The sequence below is a fragment of the Triturus cristatus genome, chromosome 4_2 (genome assembly GCF_964204655.1).
Source record: "Triturus cristatus chromosome 4_2, aTriCri1.1, whole genome shotgun sequence".
NCBI lineage: Eukaryota > Metazoa > Chordata > Amphibia > Caudata > Salamandridae > Triturus > Triturus cristatus.
This window is the reverse complement of record NC_140586.1, coordinates 686,812,025-686,835,979: the sequence shown is the minus strand read 5'-3', so window position 1 is coordinate 686,835,979 and position 23,955 is coordinate 686,812,025. Positions and strand designations below refer to the sequence as shown.

The window sequence follows — 23,955 nt, the reverse complement described above, 5'->3', positions numbered from 1 at the left end:
ATACGATGCTTCAGCTCTCTGTAACTCTCGGCATATGTAATGCAATGTCGTTACCCTACGTCAATTGGTTTTGTTGTGTATTGTCTAACCTTTGAAACCAATAAAAACATTTTTGACAAAAAAAAAAAGAGTGGACCGGAAAGGCACAAGTCAACCTCCATGCCAGAGCAATGTCCCTGGAGACAGCTCAATGGGAGAACCACATGTAAGCCGCCAGCAAGCGCAAACTGCGTCTCTACCCATTACACTTCCCAGTGTGATCATCAGTTCCCAAGCATCGGCTGCTTGAGACAGGTAACATCCCTGCTTGAGACCGCATATGCCACTGGAGAAGAACAGCGCCAGCAAAGACACCGAGGTCTGTGGCTGCGAAGCCACTCCAGGCAAGTCATCTCCACCTGTCGTCCAGGTCATCCACATGGCAAACACATCCATCAGTGCCATGAGCATCGCCATACCCAACAAAGGAGTATTTCAACACCCAAATGGAGCTGAACCCTTACAGACCACCAAGACACCCACAGGAGAGAGCTCCACAGCGGGTTCCATGACGCTCCCCAAGTTTAAACATTTAACACCCATTGCATCACAGAGAAAGCACGACGGACTGATCACCAGCACGTAGGTGGACACTGGAGAGTCACACAACTAACGTGAGGCCAAGGGATCTGGATTTCTCATGTCCAGGTGTTCTGGTTAGACTATGGACGCATGTTGAGATGCCCGGGAGCTCCCAGATGCACCTGGCCACGACTATCCTGCCTCTCAAGACTGTGGTGTTTTTATTGTTTACATGCCTTCCCACAGGTTGGACTTTGTTTTGTTTTAATAAAGTTTGGGAGGAATGTAGTATCCTATTGGGTACGTTCTAGTGTCTCAGCAGGCACCAGTTTTACCAGCCACTCCCTTGAGGGCTGGCCACACACACACCACACACCCATCCACCATTGGCGTCACAAGTGATGTGGGCCTGTTAATAAAAGGGCCTGAGTGCATGTGCACGTGGCCAGTTCACTAAGCATCATCATAGCGTCTGCATCATCATTTCATTAGCATGTGGGCCTAAGGAACACAGCTTTACTAGGCAATTAATAACAATTTGATCTTTCCAATTAAATTGTTCATCACGACGCTACAGATGTTTTGTTTCCTCTTTTTCCTTGATTTAGATTAATGAACTTGTATATGCGAACCAGTATTCTCTATTTCTATATACTTTTCTACGATTTTACCATTTCCACATTTACCCTCGCACTCATTTGGCTAAAGTGATTAAAAAAAAATGCCAGTGCTGAAGGAGAATTAATATTCATTCTGTTGTGTATTCACAATTTTTCTTAGGATAGAGTTTCTCCTCAATTTCACAGTTTCATTACTGCAACTTCAAGGGCTGCAAGGCCAGTCTTTTTCACCATTGACTCGTATAGTCTCCTAAAAATGATGGCCCCAATGTGTTTTGAAAATGACTGAGTACCATCGAAGTCATCCAGCCATGGATTATGGAGTGTAACAAATTGACAGGACAGTGGTGTAGACGCTCTGTATTGTGTAGACACTCTCATGTATTTCTAAAATCTTGAAGAAAACTATTCTGATACAATTATAAGACACTATCACAAAAAGGAGAAATGAAAAAGAAACTACTTTAGAAAAGAACCCTTGAAACCAAATTCTTCTTTTTATGATTTAACTGATTGTCTTGGGGACTAGAGATATCTCAGAGGTGAGAATAAACTAAACACACTTTTTAGAATGGCAGTTAGAATAACAAAATAAAGCAACTTCACAAATGTATAACACCGGCCATTTTAAAAACATTGCATTATTTTCTTTGATTTATGTACCATGCATCAAAAACAGTGTAGACTTCCCCAGGATGAGAAGATTTTTTGAGTTGTATGAATTCTGAAGTGTAAACATCCATAATTTTTGGATGCAAACATTTTATTCGGTTTTGACAGGTTTAGGTAATGCATCGAGCCATATACTAATGCGTTATCCCAAAATAAGCATTGTATACGCTTTTCTGGGTAATGATATTTCACAGTAACTGATAATGAGAAAGAAGGGTGAGCAGCATGAGAAAGAAAAGCATCAGTAGGGTTTTAAAACTTTGACATAACAACATATGTTTTAGGGATGGATAATTTACACATGCTACTATGATACTTTCAGTAGTGTGATCTAAATAAATACTTGTGCAGATGTTAGTTTGATCGATGTATCGATAGTGAAAGAAACTTCAATCCCTATAAAAACCTCCTCATATTTGATATAGCCATGAGCAAGCCATTGAAGCCATCGCACTCTCTGGCGTTCTGAGATTTCCAAGTCTACTAAACACAAGACGATACTTGGATATAGTGTTAAAGAAAATTTCAGTTCATGTCATAGACTATGTATCTTAAAACTAAAAACACACGTTTATAAAGCTGTGTAATATTAAATATAGAGATTTATACCCCCAAAAATCTCTAGTGTGGTTGGTTGGGTAGACTACCACCCAAATGAGGTAAACATGTTGGAATTATGTTATTCTCAAAAATTTAAATAAAATAATGACATTAACAAAAACAAGTTACTCTGGAGTGCACAGGCACAGTGGCACTGAAATGAAAAACCCTCATCAACTCACATTTAAAACATTTCAAAACAATATCTTCACAGTACCTTTACTTTGATGATATCAGGATTGTACTGCACTGCATCCCCCCACTCCTGCATCAGGTCTGCGGTTGGCAGGTTCTTGTAAGCAAGTGCTGTGATGTATTCACTTGCTCCACCTCTAACAAGAGACACAAAGTCTTCGACAATTTTTTTATCATATTTGCTGGCTGTGAGATATAGTAAAGTAGAAAGTATTAAACCACTTTCCTGAACGATCAAAAATGAAAAGTCTTGTATACAAAATAAAAAAAATTGCTTACCTCCTACTTCTTTCAGAAGACCTTTGCATGCACCACCGGACATTCCTAGGCTCACATAGACGCCTTCAATGTTTCCTCCAATATTAAATCCAGCCTGTAAACAGGACTGGATATCACTGAAAGTATATCCTTCAAGAGAAATACACAGAATCATGCATATAATACTTATTTTAACGTGAAAGTTGCTTTTAGTTCTCTTATTTTAATTTGTCTCTTCATTGACGTGTTATTATAATTTGTAATATCCGGGAACATACATGAAAAACAACTTCTTTCCACCTTTAGTATATTTCAATATCCATGACTAAGTCACTGCTATGTTTTGTAAATTCTCTTGAAGAGTTATCAACTTAGAAATCATTGGCATCACGTTTTGAAAGCAAGTTACACCCTGATTTCAGCATCTTGACCTAATACCACCCTTACGTGCCATCCTCTCCACATGCCATTCAAGGCTAAAACAACATTTATTTCTCTCCAGATGTTATGGCTAACACGTAACCGGCACATCACTCCTTCGTGTGCACTAGCACCTGATAAAACATTACCTTTTAATAATGTTCTATGCTCCAATAACTATGCTCCATAATCTTCTTTTATGGAGCATAGCTTATTTATGAATGAGATGAATCATACCCTACATGCACCAATTAAATATTACATAATTGACCTCTTTCTCCTAAGAGTAGAGGGTCATAAAACATACTGGTGTCAAAACACGATGAGGCCACTGTTGAACTTGGCACTTTCTGCAGGGCCATACCAAAACCTTTTGCCTTCACCACTCCTGTTTTGCTGAATCCGTTTTTGTTGGATTAAGGACTGTGCACACTCTACCACCGGTAACCAGTGTTTGTGTGTGCTCTCTCCTTTAAGCATGTAAAAAAAGGCTGACACAAAAATTGCACCATTTATTTACATGCACACCCCTATTAAAGTGGTACTACACATACCCAGGGCCTGTAAAGTAAATGCCACTAGTGAGCCAGCAGCACCTATTGTGCCACCCACTTAAGTAACCCTTTAAAACATGTATTAAGCTTGCCAGTGCAGTCTGTGTGTGCAGTTTTAAACTGTCATTTGAACTTGGCAAATCAAACGTTTTGCTAGGCCTAAACCTTCCTTTTTAATTCATATAAGTAATCCCTAGGGTAGGCACTAAACAGGCCTTAGAGAATGGTGCATTGTATTTAAAAAGTTGGACATATACATTTAGGTTTCCACTGTCCTGGTAGTGAAAACAAATCCTAAGTTCGTTTTTGCGCTATTGCAAGGCCTACCTCTCCCATAGGAAAACATTGGGTTATCTTTTTCCCTTAATAAGTGATAATGTTTGATTGGAAGCAGGTAGGAAAGTCATATTAGATGTAGGAGGAACTGTAATTTAAACACTTATTTTAAGGTAAAGTCGGATTTTAAGTCACAATTTTGAAAATCCCACTTTGAGAAAGAATGCAATTTTTAGTACTAACCATTTAGTGCCTGCAGATTGTTCCTGAGTAACATTTGTATTTGTATTTTGTACTTATATCACGCAGCTATCACCCAACGGGTATCTTGGCGCTCAGACTGTGATGGAGAGAAACTTCTGAACCAACAGAGTGTGTAACATCAGAGATGAAGGAAGAGAGGAGAGATAGAAAGCAGATGCCGATCAAAGGATGGAGAATTAGGAGGCCATGTGCCCCTCCCTAGGAAAGAGCCAAGTCTTCAAACTTCGCCTGAAATCCATCAAGGAGTTAGCCTGTCTAATATTCAGAGGAAGTTCATTCCAATGTCGCGGGGCCACTGTACTAAAGGCCCTACCTCCCATCCTAGCCTTCTTGACCCTACCAGTGTTTAACAAGAAGGCATTCGATGAACGGAGAGTCCTTTGAGGTTTGTACCAGGATATTTTCTCTTGTAGAGAGATAGGGCCAAGACCGTGTGCTCTGTAGACAATGCACAGGGATTTAAATGTAACCCTTTCCCTCATAGGAAGCCAGTGAAGCTCTTGAAGCGCCAACGTGGTTGAGGAACCACGTTTCCTATTCAGCGCCAGTTTGGCTGCCATAGACTGGACCCTCTGCAGACTCTGGTAGATGTAAAGAGGAGCTCCTAGATACAGAGAATTGCAGTAGTCCAGCCTACTCAGGATGATACTACGGACCACCAAAGGTCTTTTCTCCACAGGCAAGAGAGGTAGGATCTGCCGTAGGGCTTTCATAAGAGCAAAGCACACCCCCACTGTTTTTTTAGCTTAAGAAGCCATTTGAAAGTCATTGTCAAACATGACCCCCAGATTCCGCACCGTTGTCACTGGGACAATGGGTTCCACTTCTGGGGCCATTCTAAGATCAAAAGGCAAATCTCTTACTCCTGCTGGGGGGCAGTAGATCACCTCGGTCTTGCCTCCGTTGAATTGCAGTGAGTTAGCCCTGAGCCAGTCCGAGGTCTGACACATACAATTCTGGAATTCATCCAAAGTCAAAGCGCCCTTTCCCTCCAGTGAGAACACTAGTTGGGTATCGTCCGCGTAGTTAATAAGATCGATCCCGTACGCTTTGATAATAGGAATTAATGGCTGCAAATAAATGTTGAAAAGGATGGGGCTGATGGCCGATCCCTGAGGGACCCCATGTTCCACCAAGGTCCTGCTGGAGGTAAAAGGGGGCAGAGAAACCACCTGTTGACTCCCTGTGAGATAGGATTGTATCCATCTCAAGGCACATCCCTTCACTCCCAAATGCTCCAGCCTATTCAACAAAATTCGGTGGTCAACCGTATCGAATGCGGCTGACATGTCTAAGAGGACCAGTACTGACGAAAGGCCTCTGTCAGCCCGCATCCGAAGGTTATCCAGCCCGTAACCAGAGCTGTCTCCGTTCCGTGACCTGGTCTAAAGCCAAACTGGCTCTTATCCAGGAGATGGAACTCCTCCAGATACCCAGAGAGAGATCTACTCACTACCTTTTCAATAATTTTTATAGGAAAAGGCAGCAGGGAGATTGGTCTAAAACTAGCAGGATCTCCTGGGTCCAGAGAGGGCTTCTTTAATAATGGACTAACTACTGCCAGATTCCATGTTTCAGGCACCACCCCTTCCTCCAAAGATTGGCAGCATATCTGCCACAGCCGAGGAAGCAAAGCCGAAGCATGTTCTTTCCAGATCTCATTGGGTATGATATGAATAGGTGTGGTTGGCAATTGGCATTTGAGAAGGCCTCATAGTAGTAAAAATCACATTTGTGAGTTTTCACCACCAGTGCAGGTAAAACTTAAATATACATGTCCAAAGTTTTCAATACAGTGCATACTGCCTCAACTCCAGTTTAGGATCTACCTATTAAAAAGGGAGTTTTAGGCCCATAAGGAGTTTCATTTTGCAAAATCGAATTGTCTGTTTAAAACTGCAAATAGGCTGCAATGGCAGGACTGAGACATATGTTAAAGGGTTATAAAAGTGTGTGAGTAAATAAGTGTTGTATGCCCACTCAGACCATTTAATATATCGGTCCTGGGTACATGTTATACCACTTTACTAGGGACTTAAAAGTAAATTAAATATGCCAGTTAGGTATATGCCAATGTCACCATGTTTTAGGGAGTGAGCACACGCACTTTAGGTCTGGTTAGCAGTGGTAAAGTGCACAGAGTGCCAACAAAAATGAATTGAGCAAAACAGGAGGGAGGAAGGTAAAAGGTTTGGCAGAGAGTGCCAAGTCCGGCATCAAGCCCCTGGAGTAGTCTTGTTTTTCGCTTTCATAATAGACATGGAAAGCCCTGATTAGATATTCCTCTCTCACCTATTTCATGCTGCTCTGGCAAACATGTACTGTATGATTCACTCCTAATATTAGAAATTACCTTGTTTCCTATAACAAATCATACTGTGTTTCTGCCATTTCAAAGTATTTAGATAGCATGTTACTGTTCAACAATTTAATGTACTCAATTTATCGACCACATAAGGATGGCAGTCTGAGTTTGCCTTGCTGTTATTCAAATTTGTTACTTTCAGATTTGAGCTCTCCCCAACAATAACCATGTACTCTTGGAAACACACAATTTAAGCACCACCCATAATTGTTATGGAAGAAGATTACTTACATGCATTTGCACAATATATTTACTGTGTGCCATCACCCTATTAATGTAGAGTGAAGCACCAAACATACTTCTAGAGTGTATTCACTGTAGAAAGTAGTCATTCATATAGGTTTTTTCTCTAATGTTTTCATTATAATGTTACAAACTGTAGTTCATGTTCACAATTACACTTGTGCATTTCAAGTTATACTGATTTTATTGGAATTTCATTCTTATGTACTCATGTATTCATTTATGAATGTTTTGCATTTATTCTATAATTGCAGGTGCACCTGTAAATATGTATTTAAAGTGCACACCGACTGTATTACTAAGGGGCTCATTACGATGGTGTAACGATCTCCACCGCCGAGCTGGCGGCGGCGACCGTTACGCCATCGTAACATGAAATACCCACTGCCATATTAAGATGGCGGTGGGTATCGCGGCCAACGCAAAGTTCGTCCGCTGCTTTTCTGCAGGTCAGCAATCATTAAAATTGCCGGCCAGGTGGAGCTGGGTCAGTAATATGGTGGTGGTGCCTAGCATGCACCGCCAGCAATATTATGATGTGGCTTGCGGACAGGCCTTTTCATGGCGGCAATGCCGCCATGGAGTGGCTGGCAGGGATTAGCTTTGGAGGCACGTTGCGGGCCCCTGGAGGGTTGGGGGGCTGGAGGGTGCACGTGGGGGCTACCCATGGTACCCCCTGCAGTTCCCTGCACCAAGTGGCAGGCACCACGTGGTGCCGCCTGCCACATGGTGCACGGAAATGCTGTGCATACACTTTCACAAATGCGGATGGTGCTACAGCCAGCAGCACCGTCCGCAATGGTAAAAGGACAGGATGCGCCCGCCAGTATGGCAGGCGCATCCTAATTGGCCCGGTGGGACCTCCGCATGTCTGGCGGTCGGTCCCATCCCCGTTATGATGGCGAGCGGACTGATGTCCGCCCACCATCATAATGAGCCCCTAAGTTAGCTTAACTAAAGGCCTCAAGCCTTTGGTCCCTAATGTTTAGTGTTAAACGTGAACGTTTGATTGCGCTGCAATATTCTTTCTTTGTAGGTGCGTTTACATTATCTCATACTCAGTGAAAGGCATATTGTGTATTAGAGATGGTGAGGTCTAGGAGGAGAACGTTTGGCAAGAATGAGAGGTGTTAATGAACTAAGAGGAGACTCCTTCCTCTTCTTGATGTATCAGGAGCAGGGAGACATCCAAGTTTGTCCTGATGTTGAAACCAAAGGATGGGAAAATCGAGTGAAAGTGCCAATTTCTATTGGGAGAAAGTGGAAAACAACTGGAGTCATTGACGTAGAGTTCTCAAATGCCCTGTGGGTTTAATTGGTGTTCACCCTGTTAGTCTTCAGGGAAGGTTTTCTTGGACCTTTAGGGGTATAGACCTCTCTACTTTTATTCTGTTTGTGTGACTTTAAGCGGTGCATTGTCCGGATGAGGAGAACTTCTACTGAAGACTCCACTACAGTGACACCTTCCTGTTATCCATGATTTGACTAGGTTCCCCAGTTTTCCCAAATTTAGGTTAAGACTTGTTTAGGTGACTTTTGATGTATTCATGCATAGACAGAAGGATCAAAACCTGCACACAGATCATAAACTCTTATTTCTGTATTGCTGCAACTGAATTTCTTGTATGCTTTATGCTACTAAGACTTTGGCATACCCGTGGTGATTTTGTATCCTTACAATATGTTTTTGAGATTTATATATATCAGTTTGGCCCTTAATTTGTAATGAAACCTACTTAACCTTACTTACTGATTCCTGGTCCATAATGTATGGCTAAATAGACTACATTGTAGATTAAATTGTTTGATTGGTATTGCCTCCCCTTTACCTTTCAAGCAACTAAAAAAGATTCATAACAGGGTAAATTGTAAGACCGGCCCAGTGCTCTAGCACTCTGCTAACCGTCTATTTTGTTGAGTAAAGAACATGGGATTGTTTTCATCATTCTGCTCTGACAGTTCCCCCAAGGATCAATTTAATAAGCTGGCTTGGTCAATAGAGAGAACATTTAAGTTTTACAACATTTCTTTTTCAGATATTATGTAGCACCAAGAGTGCAAAACTGATACAAGGCATTATCACCTTGTAAAACTGGTAACCAAGTCCTAGTCATAGGATAACTACACAACCCGTCCCAGTCTAGGATGGAGCAATAGGGAAAATTCAGAGAGCAATGATATCATGTGAAAACGGAACAGTAGTGCAACTTTTTCCTGAAAAAGATTATCACCCCATATGCTGGCACCACCCCACATACACAGTACAGTCAGTCAGAGGGACTGACCCAAAACCAGAAACATTACCGCACCCAATACTGAAAAGGAACCACATAAACCATCTTTCCAACCCTGGGTCAGATCACAGTAATCTGTGAGACCGTGGGGGAACATGAGTTTCTCCAGCGTCTTACCTAACAGTAGTGCTTTTGCGCCCAGGGGGACTGCAGTTGTGGTCTCAACCCGTCCTCCAGGTGGCCACAGGTGATGTGAAGTCTTAGGTGGGCTCAGCTGAAGGATCAGCCGATGTTAGGTGGAGTGCGTCATTCTCGAGAATGCGGAGTAGTGGAGCGGTGGTCAGGGGCGGCTCTGAGGCTCCGTTGGGATAGGCGGGCCTCAGTGCGGATTTGCTTCCGGGGCATCCCCAGTAGGGTCAGCACTGGCTGGGTGTCCCTAAAGCAGCGATCTCAGAGCTTGACTCCTAACGGTCGACGCAGAGGAGAGAAACACGAAGAAGCCTACAGAAGTCACATGAGCCCAGGAAAGTCAACTGAGCAGGTGGCAGAAAATCCTGTGCGTCCCTTAAACTCACCCCTCTTAGTGGGAAAACAAAGTAAAAAAGGTTAGTCCACACAGGGAAAGGGGGTATTGTGGAGAGTAGATGCTGGAAGAGCCCAAAATAGATATGCCTTCAGAAATTAGAACATTGGGTTTGTGGTAAGTTGCTTTCAAAACCCAGCCTAGATTCTGCCCGAGAGCACTTGGGAGAAAGTGGAGTGTAAGCAGGGGAACAAAAAAGTAGTCAATTTGACCACACTGGACAAAAACACTGACTCGGCCCAAGTTCTCTTATTGTGAAGGACTCTTTAGGCACAGAAAATAAAAAGATGGAACTTTAAAAAAGGTTCTTAGTGAAGGAGTGATTTCAAAATGACTCCTTCACTAAGAAACTTTATTAAAGTTTAGGTTAAAGGGGCTGACGGTAATACACCTCCTTCACCCGTGTTTAGTGACGAAAGCAGGCCCATGCAAGAAAAAGGAAACACCCTCCTAATAGAGACGGATGCACAGGGAGCGAGGTAGATTCCTAATAGAAATTGAAGTCAGTAACAGATTTTAGGTAATTGAGGATGGGCCTGAAAATATCCAACAAATGCAGTACGAGATGATCAATCCCCATTTTCAACTGCTGAGCCCCGGATAAATAAGGACTGTGATAATCAGCAGGGCGCTGAAAAGATACTAGATGCTCTAACAGCAGAAATCAGGGGCAAGTTTGCAATATCCGAAAGAAATCAGGGGGATAATAAGGAGGCCTGCTGAACTTTAGAAGCTAAAATGACCTCCATAACGGACAGAATTAGCATGATGGAAGCTTCATTGGAAGCACTTAACAGGGGGGAAGAAGTCAGTTGTGAGTTTATCCAAGTTCTAAAAAAGGAGACAAGGGCCTCCCAGATAAAATAGAGTCTCCGGAGAATAATGTGAGGTACAATAACATCAGGGTCCTAAATATTCCAGAGGGTTTAGAAGCAGAGAACATCAGGGGCTTTGTTATAGGCTTATTTAATGAATGTATTCCCTCCATTGGTATTACAGAGCTCAAGGTAGATGTACAGAGGGTCCACCAAGATACCTTTTAAAAAATCTAAATGGGAAAAATCCCCAGAAAATTTTGATTAGCTTTAAAACTTACACTTTGAAAAAGCGGGTTTTATCTGAGGCCCTAAAAGCAGGAAGTTTTACCAAAGGGGACTGGACGTTTAGTGTTAGGTCAGACATCTCTAGGATCACACTACATAGGCAGTGGGAGCTGGGTAAATACATTACAGAATTAAGAACATTAGGTGCCTCAGCCCAAATGAGATTTCCAGCTCTACTGAGAATTATGTGGAACAATAGGATGAACAACATAAGGGACCCACAAGAGATAGGAATCCTGGTAGAGCAGATAAAGGCGCTGCAGAAAACAAAAAACAGTAAATGTCTGATGAAGAGCAGAGCTCCAATGGGTATAGAAGTTCAGTATACCTGAAATAGTTTCAGAGAGGGTTCCCCAGGGAAGGGGTGGTTTGAATTGGGCACATAAGGATGTAGTTTGGATAGAATTTCACAGGGTGGGGAGCATGCAGGGGAAAACAATATACAAGATACCTCGGTTGCAGAAATTTAGAGCAAAGAGATGGAGGTTTAAGAAAGACACAAAGATAGCATTCTTTAAAATAAAATGCCTGACTGGGCAAATTATACACTACTGAAGGTTTTAATGTGTAATGTACATGGTCTTAGGGTAGATAGTAGGAGGAAAATCATTTTTCAATACTTGAAACAATCCGATTGCAACATCATAATGTAACAAGAGGTCCATCTAATGCAATATGAGTGGGAAGACATCTTGATGAAACAGAAGTGGGTCGAGGAGTCAGTGTATACACATCAACCAGGGAGTGGCTATATTGATTTTAAAATAATCTATCAAAGCTGTAATAGGCGGATGTAGTGTGGATTTAGGGGGTCAATGGTTGATAATATGTGTATATTATGGTTTTGTGGGGTATTACAGGCCAAAAAGTGACAACCCTGCATCCATTCAAGGCCTTTATTCTCAGCTTTTGGAGATTAAAATCCCTATAATATTTGGAGGTGATTTTAATGTGCTATTGAATCCAGATTTAAATAAATCCTCCAAATGGAATATAGTAAGCTCCCCAAAAATGAAAAGGCACAATAAAATGATTATGGAAGATCTAGGTTTGACAGAGATATGGAGAGAAAAGACTAAAAGGGTTAGACCCCTAGACCAAAGCTACACTTTTCTCAATTAAAAGTATGGGCATGCCTCCAGAATAGATTTCTTTTTGGTGGACAACAGATTAGGTAAAAAAGTTAGGAGAGTGAAGCATATTCCTGAACATCTTTCCAATCACTCCATTGTCCAGCTAGAATTACAGTTGGGTAAGGTATCAGCCCCTTATAAGTGGACATTTATTAGAACAATATTACTGGATTTAAAGCAGCTGAAAATGGACATTTTGGAATTTTCTGAGCTTAATAATAATTCAGATTCTAAACATAAGTTGGGATGCATACAAGGCCTATATTAGGGACAGGTTAATAAGCTTGGCAGCAAAATAACATAAGTAGTCAAAATGTAGGATAAAAGATTTAGGTGCCGATTCCGATCTGGGTCGGAAAGCACTCCGACCGAGCCGGATCCGGAGTGTTTTCCGACCGAGCCGGAGTCCTGCAGACCGACCGAGAGAATACGATGCGGCCGTATGCTGCCGGACTCGGTTCGGTCAGACTCCCATAGAAGTCAATGGGAGCCGGTCGTGCGACGCGTACATGGGCTCCCATTGACTGAATGGGTACGTCTCATGCAAGGGCGCCCCCTACAGTGGGTACGCGTCGGTGCCATCCGTACCGTACATGCCTGTGTTGGGAGGACCCTTGGGTCTCCCCCTGTGTCCAAGTTGTAGGGCTGCAGGTGACAGTGGGCCCGAAGCGGACCCCCAAAGGCAACCACCCGGACAATTTGTGAGCCGGGCACTCCGGCTCGCACAGGCTGTCCGACGCGTGCATCGTACTGGCTCGGTCGTGAATCGCATCCATTGCACTCCACGGTTAGCTTACGACCGAGACGTACGGAGCGGTGTCGACCCGGAAACGACTTGGTCAGGGAATTTCATGCAGCTTGCATCGTACTTGCTCGCTCGTACAGCTGTACGAGTTGGGTGGAAAACTTGCGTACGGCTTGTAGTTTTTCCGGCCGGATCGCATACGGTGCCCTTCCGATCGGAATCGGCCCCCTAGAAGATAAAATTCAAAGGCTTCAGAGAGAGACAGTATTACAACCAAATGCCCAAGACCAGGCCATTAAAGATAATGAGATTAAAATTGCAAGAGCTAATTTAGTAGACTATCTTGACAGTATATGCTTAAACGGTGTGCGTAGGGATGTAAAAAATATCCAGGAATTTGCTCTGAGAATATCCAACGTTTCATTATTATTCAAATATCAACAGTTCACAAAGAAAAGGGAATTTGGCTGAAATGCATTTGAGCATTGCTCTATGATCTGGATAACAGTGGCACCATAGGGCGGTTGGTGTCTGGGTTTGTAGCGTGGGACTTTTACAAAACAGGAAACTGGTATAGAAGTGCAGGAAGGATAGTCCACCGTCCGGTGTGTTTTTCTTGCTATCCTGACAGTATATTACGAAATAAATGGAAGGCTAGTAAATTAGTTCATTACGAATATGGCGAGGGATGGGGAAGTTACTTGCCTTGAAGTCAAAAGTACAGTATTCTAAAAACATAATTAGAGAGAAAGTATCTAAAGAAACTGGCAGACGATATACAGGGCTCAGATATAAAACTAGCATTCACTGACATTTTTCAAGAACTATATACAGGACATCTCTGAGATGCAGTTAAAGGGATATCTTAGTGACACTGTAATGACCATGCGGAAATCTGATATGACTCTTAACCAGAAAATTAGTCTGGAGAAAGTGAAGTCTGCAACAAACAAGTTAAAGAGAGGCATCTCTGTTGGCTTGGATGGCCTACACGTTGAGTTTTACAAAATGCTATCTAATGAATTTACTCCATTTTTGGCAGACTTGATAGGTGGGATATTTTCCAAGGGCCATGAGATTCCACAATCTGGGATGAGGCTGCTGTTAGCCTAATTTTGAAACAAAAATAGACCCTAAGAGCTGCAAGTCATATAGACCGATTTCGCTACTTAACTGTGGAAATAAATCTATACGCATGTTGTTGGTTCAAGATGATCAGAAGGGCTTCATCAAAGGATGCCAGTTGTATGAGTTAACACATGATTTGGTAGATGCTATATGTATGGCTATAGAGAATAAATTGCCATTAACGGTCCTTACATTTGAAGGTGCAAATGCCTTTGATGGAGTACGTTGGTCTTTTTTACATAAAGTCATCCATAAATTTGATCTGGGTGAGAATGTTGCCAGAGCAGTTAGCTCAATATATAGAAAACCAACAGCCAGGTTAAAAGTGAACAGGAACCTGAATAAACAGATTAATATATATAGAAAGAGAGACACTACAGGGGTGCCCCCTATCCCCCTGCTTGTTGATCCATACATCAAGCCACTCACAAATAAAATAAGGGCAATTCAGGATATTGTCCCATTTAAATGCATTGGCAGACTGAAAAAAGTAGCATTATATGCTGATGATTTAATGGTCTACACACAGGACCTTGACGGCTCCTTCGTTATGTTACTACAAACTTTAACCGATTTTGGAAGGGTTTCTGGATATCAAATTAATCAGCAAAAGACCAAAATTATGACATGGAACACACAGTTGAACAGCCCCCTTGTAAAACAAGAAAGAAGATACTTAGTGGTCCAGGATTTGGCTAAGATGACCCAGGTCAATGTCGAGAAAAAATTAGCGAGACTAGGATTTATTAAGACCTTGGGGCTGTCTCCTGCTTTCAATTAGAGGTAAATCCAACCTGGTAAAAATGTTAATCTTGCCAAAGTTTACCTTCATCTTTATCATGGTCCCCTTATTGTTTAAACTAAACTGGATAAAAAAACTAAAAGGAGAAATAATGAGTTTTATCTGGACATGTAAAGGAGTGAGGATTGTCTGGAAGAAACTTCAAAGTTCCAAAACAGAATGAGACATTGCAGGGCCAGATTTCCTTCTATACTGCTGGGCTTTACAGTTACAGCATGTAAGATTCCTTTTGTCCAACGTTGCCTGTTTCCCTCCTAGCCTCCAAGCCATTACAGAAAATCTTCTGTACGGAGGAGACTTTTTTCTCTTCAAATTTGGGCATCCAAATTTCTTCAAGAAGGTCAGATTAAAGATCTTAAATGCTGCGTGTGAGCTTTGGTACCAGGTCAGACAATTTATGAGGATACCCTACTAAAGTACTTTTGCGCATATATGGAACTCAGCCAGGACTCTAAATTGTTTACAAGACAATCTAACAGTTTCAATAATCGATGCAGGAATAAATAAATGGCGACAAATTATTGAAGATAATAATGTAGTCTCCTGGGAGTCTCTGATTGCATCAAGAAATCAAAGGCTATCTTAATTTAAGTACTACCAACTATTAAGTTGGGCACTTGGTGTAGGCAAAGATGGGGAAGGAAACAGAGATTGGGAAGCTAAATTACAGGGGACAGCCGTCAACATAAAGAAGTTTCCAAGTGGTACTGGATAATGGTGAAAGGCGAGGATGTGACTTTTACTTTACCTGAGGAGATCTGGAGGAGGGACCTGCCGGAGACAGAGTTAATACACTTATGGCAAGTATCAATGCTTACTTTATGATTGGTATGCTCAGACGTGAGTCCTGGGCTCACTGTGCCACTGGAATCAAGCTATCCTGGCTGAAGAGGGGTGAAACCGCGAAACCGGTCCTAGGATGCTTGTTTCCAGTCCAGGGAAGACCTGGCTTGGCAGTTCGGGCTGGACTGTTCCCATGAGGCACAGGGTCAAGACTGATTTGCATATAGCCAGGTCTAAACTGGGGTGGCATGGTGAGCAAAAGAATGATGGATGTAACCCAGATCTCTTGACTGGGGGTGAATGTTTTGATTTGTTCTGCATTCCGTCCATCAATTGTGTGTCTTTTGCTTTCTCGCCCCAAGTGCGCCAGGTATGCTCAGACGTGAGTCCTGGGCTCACTGTGCCACTGGAATCAAGCTATCCTGGCTGAAGAGGGGTGAAACCCCGAAACCGGTCCTAGGATGCTTGTTTCCAGTCCAGGGAGGACCTGGCTTGACAGTTCGGGCTGGACTGTTCCCATGAGGCACAGGGTCAAGACTGATTTGCATATAGCCAGGTCTAAACTGGGGTGGCATGGTGAGCAAAAGAATGATGGATGTAACCCAGATCTCTTGACTGGGGGTGAATGTTTTGATTTGTTCTGCATTCCGTCCATCAATTGTGTGTCTTTTGCTTTCTCGCCCCAAGTGCGCCAGGTATTCTCAGACGTGAGTCCTGGGCTCACTGTGCCACTGGAATCAAGCTATCGTGGCTGAAGAGGGGTGAAACTCTGAAACCGGTCCTAGGATGCTTGTTTCCAGTCCAGGGAGGACCTGGCTTGGCAGTTCGGGCTGGACTGTTCCCATGAGGCACAGGGTCAAGACTGATTTGCATATAGCCAGGTCTAAACTGGGGTGGCATGGTGAGCAAAAGAAGGATGGATTTAACCCAGATCTCTTGACTGGGGGTGAATGTTTTGATTTGTTCTGCATTCTGTCCATCATTTGTGTGTCTTTTGCTTTCTCGCCCCAAGTGCGCCAGGTATGCTCAGACGTGAGTCCTGGGCTCACTGTGCCACTGGAATCAAGCTATCCTGGCTGAATAGGGGTGAAACCCCGAAACCGGTCCTAGGATGCTTGTTTCCAGTCCAGGGAGGACCTGGCTTGGCAGTTCGGGCTGGACTGTTCCCATGAGGCACAGGGTCAAGACTGATTTGCATATAGCCAGGTCTAAACTGGGGTGGCATGGGGAGCAAAAGAATGATGGATTTAACGCAGATCTCTTGACTGCGGTGAATGTTTTGATTTGTTCTGCATTCCGTCCATCAATTGTGTGTCTTTTGCTTTCTCGTCCCAAGTGCGCCAGGTATGCTCAGACGTGAGTCCTGGGCTCACTGTGCCACTGGAATCAAGCTATCCTGGCTGAAGAGGGGTGAAACTCCAAAACCGGTCCTAGGATGCTTGTTTCCGGTCCAGGGAGGACCTGGCTTGGCAGTTCGGGCTGGACTGTTCCCATGAGGCCCAGGGTCAAGACTGATTTGCATATATAGCCAGGTCTAAACTGGGGTGGCATGGTGAGCAAAAGAATGATGGATTTAACCCAGATCTCTTGACTGGGGGTGAATGTTTTGATTTGTTCTGCATTCCGTCCATCAATTGTGTGTATTTTGCTTTCTCGCCCCAAGTGCGCCAGGTATGCTCAGACGTGAGTCCTGGGCTCACTGTGCCACTGGAATCAAGCTATCCTGGCTGAAGAGGGGTGAAACCCCGAAACCGGTCCCAGGATGCTTGTTTCCAGTCCAGGGAAGACATGGCTTGGCAGTTCGGGCTGGACTGTTCCCATGAGGCACAGGGTCAAGACTGATTTGCATATAGCCAGGTCTAAACTGGGGTGGGATGGTGAGCAAAAGAATGATGGATTTAACCCACATCTCTTGACTGGGGGTGAATGTTTTGATTTGTTCTGCATTCCGTCCATCAATTGTGTGTCTTTTGCTTTCTCGCCCCAAGTGCGCCAGGTATGCTCAGACGTGAGTCCTGAGCTCACTGTGCCACTGGAATCAAGCTATCCTGGCTGAAGAGGGGTGAAACTCCGAAACCAGTACTAGGATGCTTGTTTCCGGTCCAGGGAGGACCTGGCTTGGCAGTTCGGGCTGGACTGTTCCCATGAGGCCCAGGGTCAAGACTTATTTGCATATAGTCAGGTCTAAACTGGGGTGGCATGGTGAGCAAAAGAATGATGGATTTAACCCAGATCTCTTGACTGGGGGTGAATGTTTTGATTTGTTCTGCATTCTGTCCATCAATTTTGTGTCTTTTGCTTTCTCGCCCCAAGTGCGCCAGGTATGCTCAGACGTGAGTCCTGGGCTCACTGTGCCACTGGAATCAAGCTATCCTGGCTGAATAGGGGTGAAACCCCGAAACTGGTCCTAGGATGCTTGTTTCCGGTCCAGGGAGGACCTGGCTTGGCAGTTCGGGCTGGACTGTTCCCATGAGGCCCAGGGTCAAGACTGATTTGCATATAGCCAGGTCTAAACTGGGGTGGCATGGTGAGCAAAAGAATGATGGATTTAACCCAGATCTCTTGACTGGGGGTGAATGTTTTGATTTGTTCTGCATTCCGTCCATCAATTGTGTGTCTTTTGCTTTCTCACCCCAAGTGCGCCAGGTATGCTCAGATGTGAGTCCTGGGCTCACTGTGCCACTGGAATCAAGCTATCCTGGCTGAAGGGGGGTGAAACCCCGAAACCGGTCCTAGGATGCTTGTTTCCAGGCCAGGGAGGACCTGGCTTGGCAGTTCGGGCTGGACTGTTCCCATGAGGCCCAGGGTCAAGACTGATTTGCATATAGCCAGGTCTAAACTGGGGTGGCATGGTGAGCAAAAGAATGATGGATTTAACCCAGATCTCTTGACTGGGGGTGAATGAAAGTGCACCAGGTATGCTCAGACGTTAGTCCTGGGCTCATTGTGTGTCTTTTACTTTATGATTGGTATCAAAAGCTGCACCTCTCAGAAGAAACTCTTTGTTTACAGTCCACAGGGTGAATTGGACTCCAAAGATGTTATCAAGGCTGGGAGGTCGAGCAACTAAAGTTTGCCTTAAGTGTTCAATGGAAGAAGCAAATGACTTATACTTGTTTTGGCAGTGCCCTCTGATCCAGGTCTTCTAGCAAGAAGTGGGTGAGGCCCTATCTGAAATTCTGGGAAAGAGATCGAGGTAAGCCTTGTGATCTTCAGGGTCTTACCAGGTGACGGGCCACTGTTAAAACTCAAAAAAAGGGACACATCTTTGCTTTTCATCTTAATCTTATTGGCAACAGGATAAATTTGCTTCAAATGGGTATCTTCTCTATCACCTGTTCATATGGATTTGGGAAAGGTCTGCTAAAAGATTAAATTGTTTAGATCATAGCTGTCTATCTCAGAAGGGAGCTGGATTCTGGGAACCATGGGAGGACTGGTATAAGGGCACTTTCGAAACAACATCTGCATAAGGTCCAATGATTATGAACTAATTAAAAACTATCACAGAAAGAGGAGAAGCATCTGAGTTGCTAAAAGTCCTCTTTTGCTTGGTTTGCCAGAGGTCTGGAATCAGGAATCCAGGAGAAAATGGTCAGAATCCTCGGGTAAAAAACTTCTTCTCTTAGTACCTTTCCTGAGCGTATATATCTCTCTACCACTTTTTCGTGAATGAGGAGCACAAAAAAAAACCTCTGAGCCCGTACCACTCCTCACCTTCCAGCGCCTGCACCTGAGGTCAGACAGATGCCCGTAGCCTTCAATTCGACAACCATCAAAGACAGGCATGCATGGGGTTGTGATGCAGTGTTACCAGGAGGAAAGCCCATCTCCTCCCTGAGCCTCCCAGAGACCTCCTAAATCCGGCCCTTAGGTCATCAGAAACATTCCCATATTGCTTCATAGAGGTCCATAAGATCATTATTTTGTTTATTATATGGTCACAGTCAGCAGTTGTTGCCAGCTCTTTAAGCTTTGTCGTCCCCAAGGGGAGCACCGGTTGCCTCTAGTGGCGCAAGCTTAGCAGCTGCGAGTCGGGTCGCCAGCCAGTGTTTCCTAAGCATGGCCTGACTAGACCACACCATCCGCAAGCCTGCATCAAACACCAACAAGCAAGCCCTGACCTGGAACCATCAAGGTAAAAGGAAAGAGGAAGGCCAAGAAATACTTTTCACTGAGGTCTCAAGGCCGGCAAGGAGATGGGTTACTCCTGGAGTCAGATGGAAAGAAAAGCCCAGGACAAAGATTGCTGAAGAGTCCTGGTTGATGGCCTATACCCCAGAAGGGCAGTAGGCATAAGCAAGTAATACCTCCTTATATCATGTTGCTGATGTCAATTCTTTCTGGATTCTACTGTCTGTCTTACAGATGGCACCTTTCAATAGGTAATGAAGTGTTACTATGCATTAATTAAAGTTGTGAATATATTAAATGGGCTGAGTTACATGCCACTCTCTTTTTCCTGAAAGCCATGCTTTGCTTGTTTTAGCACAGCAGGTGGGGCATGGCATGTCAGGAGAGGATACCAGGGGATCAGCGGTGAGCTGGGAAAGTGCTCCTTGTTTGAAGATGCTTGCCTGTGTATACCCATCTGTAAGAGTTGGTGGGTGACCTGTGGCTGTATCTAAAGGGGTATAATCTTAAACTAAATGAGATTTCAGAAGGCCAAAGAGAATTGAAAGCTGCAGCAATAGTGTGTCATTTCTTTCATGCTGCAACCGTAAGAGAAAGCATGTGGAAGAGAGAGCTTCCCCTTCTAAAGAGCAAGAGGAGATTATGTCCATAACCCTTGATGACCTCCAACAGCTAGAAAACAGAGCAGTAGCAGCTGCTCTACAAGCACAAAATAAAAGACCCAAAACAGATATATCTGATGAAGAGGGTGCTGAGTCAGAACCCCGTAAAGGCTTCAGGTATCCCAAAAAATTCATCATAATTAAGAAAAAAAAACATTTTCCTATGGATGAATTATTTGATACACATCCCTACATACAACTCAGAAATAGTCTCTTTAGAGAATAGAGGATATTGACCCGATGGCGTTTCCTAGATTTCTAAATACGCAAAAGCTTTTAAAAATCTCTGATGTGGAGTTTTCAGTCTTTCAAAGTGAATATATTACTAGCAAATGTCATCATCCTTGTGACTGAAGATTCTTTGTCGACAGATTATGTACATAAAAAAGTAGAGGAAGCCCTAAAAAGAGCCTATCCATAATGTTAATTTTGTTTTTTGTGTTGCTGCATATGCTTCACAAGCTCTATTAAAAGATATTTTAAATGATCCTTGAAAGCTTTCAGAATGGAGAAGACTACACAACTTCTCACAATAATGCAGTAGGTGGTGTGATTTCTGTAGTACATCACTTTCTACGAACTATGCACACCAGCCACGCTGGCAGGTCCTTTAACATCAAGCAGAAGACAAACAGGTTTGTTGCCATGGAAGTTAGCTGCACCACGGATAGCATTAATATCACACCGACCTTTTCTGGTTCCTACATTTTTCAGGCCACAGATAGACTGAGAAAATTATTGACTGAAAAAAGAAATTATTACAGCCACTCCAGAGGGTCGTGGCTTAGGCGCCTTCGGGGATGGACGCAGCGTCCGAGGGCTCCGTGGCGGCGTGAGGCGAAGGACTCGCTTCAGGCCACTTTTCCTCAATTTAAACGCGCAGAAACTGCTTCCGATATTGTCGGAAGCATGGCTCCATGAACGTGTTGTAGCTGCTGCCATATGGTGAGCTTTAGGACATCGTTTTTGGCTTAATAACGGCTGTAGTGCTCTCGCGGCCGCCATTTTGTTTTTTCATTTTGAGGTGTTTCTAATGCCTGCTGCCTTTTGTTTTTTTTTCTCCTCAGAAGATGTCAATTTTTGTGGATTTAAGTACTTAATCTGTTCTTTACTATGCTGCCTATGAGCTTCTTCATTTTTGCATTCCCTGGCTTGCTATTTTTTCACTGGAGCGATGTAAAGTTCGTCATTCATTTAATTTGACAAGATATGCTTGTCATCCTCTGGCTATGCCCTGTTGTCATCGCACTTTGGGGGTCAGTACTCTCTGAATTTGGAAGTTTTGGGCTTGCTGCCAGCATTTTTTCCTCACATAGTGGCGTTGTGTGCTTTCTTACGTCTGGCAACTTCTTACAACTTAATTTTACTCTCTGAAATTTGCTAGTCAATATCCTCTTTCAGTTTAGACCATGGCAGCATCTCGTTCTAACCGTAAAGAGGCTCCGCAACCCAGTGGTGCATCGCTAGAAGACTTCAATCCTTTTAATATTTTACAAAACAATGCTGATGATCTCCCCAATGACTGTGTGGCTACACAAGGTCCCTCTTCTTCTATGACTCGGCTAAGCTCCAAGCAGGGGTCCAAAATACCATCTTAAGCCCCTCTTGCACCTAGAAAACGTGGTAAAGCGAATCCTCCTTCTCCTACTAATTCTTCTGTGCCTCTGTCGATGGAACGTCTTCTTGAAGAGATTCGCGCCCTCAAACCCTATATGGAAGAAACCAACACTCGTCTGCAGAGCCTGGAAGATAATTGGTCTCACACTGAGCAACGAGTTGATGCTCTGGAAAAAAGAGTTGACTCTGTGCAAGACTTTGCTGTGCAAGTTCCTCTTCTTCATAAGGAGGTGGATCATCTTAAACAACAACTTGAACAGTTGGAAAACCGTAATAGGCGCAATAACCTACGCATTTATGGTCTGGCTGAGGGACTTGAAGGTACTAACGCAATATCCTATTTGCAGTCCTTTCTTCCAACTCTCCTTGGTCTTCCAGAATCCCCTCCATTAAATATCCAATGAGCACATCGTTTGGGCCAAAGTCCCCATTCTCCATCTTCCTCAACGAAATCCAGAGGAGTAATTCTGTATTTCTTGTAATATACAGACTTACTTAAGGTCTTGCAGGCAGCCAAACAGAGAGGAAAGATTTCTTGGAATGGTTCCAATCTCTTTTTCGCTCAGGATTATGCCAAAATAACTGCTGACCGTCGGAAGAAGTTTTTGGATATGAGACCAGCTGTTCGCAGCTTGAACGCTCGCTATGGCTTATTCCATCCCTGTCTTTTTAAAGTGACTTATAACAACAGAACAACCAACTATGAAGACCCTGCTGTACTTCAGCAATTTTTGGACTCTTGTAAAGGAGTTTCTATGGACATCTCTAAACCATAACATGTTGTAGATATTCTTGTCTCCATAGCTTAATGTTTATTATGTATTTGTCCGCAAATGTGAATTTCTTTTGTTTTAGTCATATTCGTAAGTTTTGGTGTTATTATGATTTTTCACTTTAATTATTTTCTTATTTGTTCCTGTTTTATCAGGTTGTGGTTTCTGCGTTCCCTTATTCTCAGTGTTCTTCACTTCGCCTGGACGATGTTCTTTGTGTGCTTCGCGTCCTACGCCCTCTCGTCTGGCGTTTGGCCCTCCCCATATGGCCCCACCTACCCCGTCATTTCTGTTCTTTTGTGGTATGTCTTTCCAGTGTATTGTTTTATCAATTGTTAATGTTATTTTGTCTTTCTATTTCCTGTTATCTTCACTCTTTCCCTCCTTTTCTCCTCATTCCTCTGTTTCATCTCTATTTTCAGCTATGCTTTTATACTTCTCATTTATCTCATCTCTTTTCTTATCCTCAGTTTGTATGCTGTCTCTTGATTTTCTATATTTCTCACTGCTATCTCTTTATCATAATGATCATTTTTCATATTTTACTACATTTTTCGCATTGTTTTTGCTTTCATAAATGGCATATTCTTTTATGAATTGTTTTGATTAAGTTTATATAAGATTTAAATGTCGTTAAACATTATATCTTGGAATGTTAAAGGTTTGGGTTCTCCTATCAAACGTCAACGAGTTTTGTCACATATTTCAAATTTAAAGGGAGATATTGCTCTTTTACAAGAAATTCATGTATCGGATACTGAAATATCTAAACTACGACGGAATTGGGTAGGCCATGTTTTTGCGTCTCCGGGCTCAGGAAAACGCAATGGTGTTGCTATTCTCGGTCATAAACGCTTAGATGTCCAACTCATAAGACAGGATAATAATTCCGATGGTAAATGGGTTGTGATCTCCTTACTGATTAACAAGATTCCTCTCACTATTTTTAATGTTTATGCTCCCACTACACAAGATAAATTATTTTGGCCCCAAATTCTTTCCCTTCTAATGCAATGCACTGATGAGTATTTGATCTTTGGTGGGGATTGTAATATGGTTGTAGACCCTTTATTCACAGGAATTCCAGCTCCATGTTTGTCCCCTCTTTTATACATTCTCAATCACTTCCACTATTTCTCAAAGAGCTCTTGTAGACTCTTGGAGAATCTGTCACCCCACACTACAAGAATATACTTATTATTCACCTGCTCACTCATCACAATCCCGACT

At 43.1% G+C, this 23,955-nt stretch overlaps 1 protein-coding gene across 1 annotated transcript in view; it reads right to left on the bottom strand.

Moving 5' to 3' along the window:
• Positions 1-23,955, bottom strand: part of C8B (complement C8 beta chain) — a 239,857-nt gene that overhangs the window by 46,165 nt on the left and 169,737 nt on the right. Inside the window, exons 8-9 of the mRNA XM_085602504.1 lie at positions 2,928-3,056; positions 2,671-2,834 (exon numbers count right to left, since the gene is read on the bottom strand). Of these exons, the coding sequence (XP_085458630.1) occupies positions 2,671-2,834; positions 2,928-3,056 (293 nt within the window). The remainder of the gene's footprint in view (positions 1-2,670; positions 2,835-2,927; positions 3,057-23,955) is intronic.